Raw genomic sequence first — 5,380 nt, 5'->3', positions numbered from 1 at the left:
TCCATTATGAGAGAGGTAAGTGTTGTGATAGCTTGCAAGGTCCTATTTAGGATCTGGTCCCACGTTACATCTCTGATCTTACCTCCTACTCCTCTTACCTCATTCCCTCCATTTCAACCACACTGGTCTCCTTGGTGTCTCTTGGGCAAGCCTGGTACACTCTGCTGTTGGGCCTTTGTATTGGCTGGAATTCTCTTTGCTCACATGTATGCTGGGCTAATTTCATCATTTTCTTCAAACGTTTGCTCAGATGTCACCTTCTCACCAATACTCTCCCTGACCTTCCTATATAAATGGGAAGCTTGTCTCCTACCTCTCACCCCCGAATATTACTTGCCCTTCTCAACATCTTTCTTTTCCCATGGCGCTTACCTATCATGAAATACAAACATTCATTTGCTTGGGTCTGTTATGGACTGTCTCCCCTGGTAGGTGTATCCATATGAGAATAGGGATCTTGGTCTGCTTTATTCATTGATTTTTTTTTTCCCCAAGTGACTAAAACAGTTTCTGGCATGCAGTGGGCCCTTAGAAAATATCTGATAAATAAATGAAATATATGAGCCAGGGAGAACTTTACTGTCTGCATCTCCATATGATCCCCACCTCAGATTCTTTACCATCTGAGCCACCAAAGAATCTGCCTGCAATGTAGGAGACTTGGATTCGATCCCTGGGTCAGGAAGATCCCCTGGAGAAGGGAATGGCTACACTCCCCAGCATTCTTGCCTGGGAAATTCTATGGACAAAGGAGCCTGGTGGGTTACTGTCCACGTGGTCACAAAGAGTTGGACACAACTAAGCGACTAACACTTTTTACTTGAAATTACTTATTTAATATCAGTATTTCCCCATAGACGGCAGACTCTATTAATGTAAGGTCATGTCTATCATATTTTTTGTACCTGCAACATTTGAATAATACCATGAAAACAGTTGGTACTCAGTTGCTTATTATATGAAGAAATATAATGTGGATGATGTTTAATTGTGATGACATTTGTTCTCTATTTCCTGAATAACTTTTATTTTACAGTTTTATTTTAGTCTTAAGCTAGATGCTATGGCCACCACTCAGATTAATCTGTACTATCCATTCCAGGTCACTAGATATGTGTTAATGATGCCCTAGACCAGATACCTGGGAAAGCTAACATCTCACTTATACCTTAAAGGGACCAGAAGAAAATACACTTTAAAAAGGCACATGGAAAAATTACTTAACAAATAATTAATTTGGACATCATAATTTTTTCCAAACATTCTTTCCCAGGAAGTACTAGAAGAGATTAAATAGTCTTCTTCACTCTCTAATCTTAGGTGGCTCTGGATGACATCTTTCACTTTGTCCTGTTTTGTTTTCTTTATGGGCTTACCTTTCACTAGATTGCAATGTCCTGGTGGTTTATTTCATCTCTTCACTATAATGGTAAGTGCCATGTGAGGATGCATTTATTGTCTAGGGCTGCTAAAACAAATGATTACAGACTTGTTGGCTTAAAACAACAGAAATATATTCTCTTATGGTTCTGGCAGCCAGAAATCTAAACTCAAGGTGTTGTCAGTGCTGGGTTCCCTCTGAAATCTCTCAGGGAGAATCCTTCCTTGCCTCCCCTAGCTTCTGGCGACTGCTGACAATCCTGGCACTGCATGCCTACATAACTCAAACCTCTGCCTCCATCTTCTCATGACCTGCTCCCCTGTGCTTCTCCTCTGTGTCTGTCTCTGCTTCCCCTTCTTTTCTAAAGCCGTATTATAGGATTTTTGACCCATTCTAACTCAGAATGATCTTATCTCAAAAGCCTTCACTGAATTATGTTGCAAAGACTCCTTTACCAAATAATATCAAATGTATAGGTTCCAGGTGGACTTATCTTTTGGAGGCCCACTATTCACCCCACTACAGGGACTTGATTATGTGAATCAGTGCTATATAGGTAGTATGGAGGGTGATTCCTTGGAGATGTTGTAGGTGCTCAATCAGTATTTGTGGAATGATATCAAGGAAAAAACTTCTTAGGTGGCACTAGTGGTAAAGAACCCGCCTGCCAATTCAGGAAACATAATGAGAGACGTGTTCAATCCGGGTCAGGAAGATCCCCTGGAGGAGAACATGGCAACCCACTCCAGTATTTTTGCCTAGAGAAGCCAATGGACAGAGGAACCTGGTGGGTTGCAGTCCATAATGTCACAGAGTCGAACACGACTGAAGCAACTTACCACACACATAAAGGGAAAGAGGACATAGAATACAATGGATCCCTGACTGCCTCGCAAATACCAAATGCAACAGCAGTGAAACTGTTAGAATCCCATAGCCTGAGCCAGAAGATCCTTCAGTTCAGTTCAGTCTCTCAGTCGTGTCCGACTCTTTGCGACCCAATGAATCACAGCACACCAGGCCTCCCTGTCCATCACCAACTCCCGGAGTTCACTCAAACTCAGGTGCATCGAGTCGGTGATGCCATCCAGCCATCTCATCCTCTGTTATCCCCTTCTCCTGCCCCCAATCCCTCCCAGCATCAGGATCTTTTCCAGTGAGTCAATTCTTCACATGAGGTGGCCAAAGTATTGGAGTTTCAGCTTCAACATCAGTCCTTCCAATGAGCACCCAGGACTGATCTCCTTTAGGATGGGCTGGTTGGATCTTCTTGCAATCCAGGGACTCTCAAGAATCTTCTCCAGCACAACAGTTCAAAAACATCAATTCTTCAGTGCTCAGCTCTCTTCACAGTCCAACTCTCACATCCATACATGACTACTGGAAAAACCATAGCCTTGACTAGACGGACCTTTGTTGGCAAAGTAATGTCTCTGCTTTTGAATATACTATCTAGGTTGGTCATAACTTTCCTTCCAAGGAGTAAGCGTCTTTTAATTTCATGGCTGCAGTCACCATCTGCAGTGATTTTGGAGCCCCCCAAAACAAAGTCTGACACTGTTTCCACTGTTTGCCCATCTATTTCCCATGAAGTGATGGGACCAGATGCCATGATCTTCGTTTTCCTTTTTTTTTTTTTTTTTTTTACTTCACTAGAAAATAATTTATTAAAACAGCTTCAGCCTCCTATATACAAGCGCACATACTCCTGACTACCCTAACTAAGGGACCCTTTTCTTCTCCCTTGCTTTGCGAACCTCTTCTATCAGATCTTTAAGATACTGGATCTCCTTGGCCAAGGAATCTGCCTTCTCTTTCAGAGCCTCATTCTTTTTTTCTAGCTCTTTACATTCCCCAGTGAGGGCCTCCTGTTCTGCCCTCTTCTTCTGGCGGTACCTAGTAGCTGCTGTCTTGTTCTGCTCCATTTTCTTCAGCTTCTTATCCAGTTTCTCACCCTTTACTTTTGCTGCTACCATCTTCTCTCCAGGAGGGTCGTAGGGTTTGGGGCGGGAAGAGCCACTGAGGGCACCTGGAGATAGCAGGCTCTTATTTGGAGAGCCCCTGGAGGTGGAGGGGCTATGCTGGGGAGAGCCCAGAGAGGAGTCAGGGCTCATACAGATGCCACTGTCGTTATCTGAGTGGGCATCCTCCTCTTTTATGCACTGAGGGATCACAGTAATGGAAGTGGTGGAGTCTGGCTTGCTATCTCCTTCAGAGATAACCACTTCACTGCATAGCTCTAAACTAAAGGAATGATCTGGAGTGGAAGACAGGGCCCCTGGGGAAGGGGGAAGAGGTTGCAAGAAAGTGAAGGGGGCACCCTGGTCAATTGTAGGTAAACTTTCTGGAAGATGGCCAATTGGGTTCACTATCTCGGGGGGCTCCTTGTTAGTCTCCTGGAGTAGGGGATCAAAGAGATCACACGTGTCATCCAACGTGGCCAAGAGCTCATCTGGCATGGTTTCCAGGTCATCTATACTCAACAGGGTATCACTAATATCAAACTCCTTCAAATCCATTTTCTCCACCATCCAATCTGTCCCGGAGAAAGCATCCTCCGTGCTGTTGTCTGAGAAACTGACCAACCCATCCACAGCCAGCCATTCGGAGGAGCCTGCCTTAGCCTTGTCGCAGGAGAACCCATGAGGTTTGAAGTGCTTGGCCACCTCCAGGTAGTCATCTAGGAGACCTAGGCTCTCTTCAGCCCCCAAACCCGACTGGTCGAAGGGGGACACGAAGTCCCCCACAAACACCTCGCTGCTCAGGAAGCTCATCTCGGCCATGTTGCGAGGTTTTGGTGTTTAATTCGAGGAATGTGCTTAATTCGAAGGTGTCTTTGTCGGTTACAGCAAGGCTGCTGCTGAATGCCGTGAAAAGCGCCATGGCTTAAGCCGCTGGGGGGGTTGCCGCTGCAGAGCCTGGTGCTGCTGCCGCCGCTGCAAAGGCCGATGCTGCCGCTGGCACTGCTGCCTCTAATGCGCCATGGTGGCCGCGGATCCTGGGGGAGCGGGAGGAGAGACTGTGCGCACTTGCCCGGAGGAACTACATCTATGGGCGGGAGGAAGAAAAAATGATCTTCGTTTTCTGAATGCTGAGCTTTAAGCCAGCTTTTTCACTCTCCTCTTTCACTTTCATCAAGAGGCTTTTTAGTTCCTCTTCACTTTCTGCCATAAGGGTGGTGTCATCTGCATATCTGAGGTGATTGATATTTCTCCTGGCAATCTTGATTCCAGCTTGTGCTTTTTCCAGCCCAGCATTTCTCATGATGTACTCTGCATAGAAGTTAAATAAGCAGGGTGACAATATACAGCCTTGACGTACTCCTTTTCCTATTTGGAACCAGTCTGTTGTTCCATGTCCAGTTCTAACTGTTGCTTCCTGACCTGCATCTAGGTTTCTCAAGAGGCAAGTCAGATGGTCTGGTATTCGCATCTCTTTCAGAATTTTCCACAGTTTATTGTGAACCACACAGTCATAGGCTTTGTCACAGTCCATAAAGCAGAAATGATGTTTTCCTGGAACTCTCTTGCTTTTTCCATGATCCAGTGGATGTTGGCAATTTGATCTCTGGTTCCTCTGCCTTTTCTAAAACCAGCTTGAACATCTGGAAGTTCATGGTTCATGTATTGCTGAAGCCTGGCTTGGATAAATTTGAGCATTACTTTACTAGCATGTGAGATGAGTGCAATTGTGCGGTAGTTTGAGCATTCTTTGGCATTGCCTTTCTTTGGGATTGGAATGAAAACTGACCTTTTCCAGTCCTGTGGCCACTGCTGAGTTTTCCAAATTTGCTGGCACATTGAGTGCAGCACTTTTTACTGCATCATCTTTCAGGATTTGAAACAGCTCAACTGAAATGCCATCACCTCCACTAGCTTTGTTTGTAGTGATGTTTTATAAGGCCCACTTGACTTCACATTCCAGGATGTCTGGCTCTAGGTGAGTGATCACACCATTGTGATTATCTGGGTCATGAAGATCTTTTTTGTACAGTTCTTC

At 45.0% G+C, this 5,380-nt stretch overlaps 1 protein-coding gene across 1 annotated transcript; it reads right to left on the bottom strand.

Moving 5' to 3' along the window:
• Window positions 1–3,032: 3,032 nt before the first annotated feature.
• On the bottom strand, window positions 3,033–4,448 carry LOC138445340 (cyclic AMP-dependent transcription factor ATF-4). The gene has a single exon (XM_069599259.1). The coding sequence runs from the start codon at window positions 4,162–4,164 to the stop codon at window positions 3,103–3,105; it is 1,062 nt and encodes a 353-aa protein (XP_069455360.1). The 5' UTR covers window positions 4,165–4,448; the 3' UTR covers window positions 3,033–3,102.
• Window positions 4,449–5,380: the final 932 nt, after the last annotated feature.

This window comes from Ovis canadensis, chromosome 8 (assembly GCF_042477335.2).
Source record: "Ovis canadensis isolate MfBH-ARS-UI-01 breed Bighorn chromosome 8, ARS-UI_OviCan_v2, whole genome shotgun sequence".
Lineage (NCBI taxonomy): Eukaryota > Metazoa > Chordata > Mammalia > Artiodactyla > Bovidae > Ovis > Ovis canadensis.
This window is presented reverse-complemented; position numbering and strand designations above follow the sequence as displayed.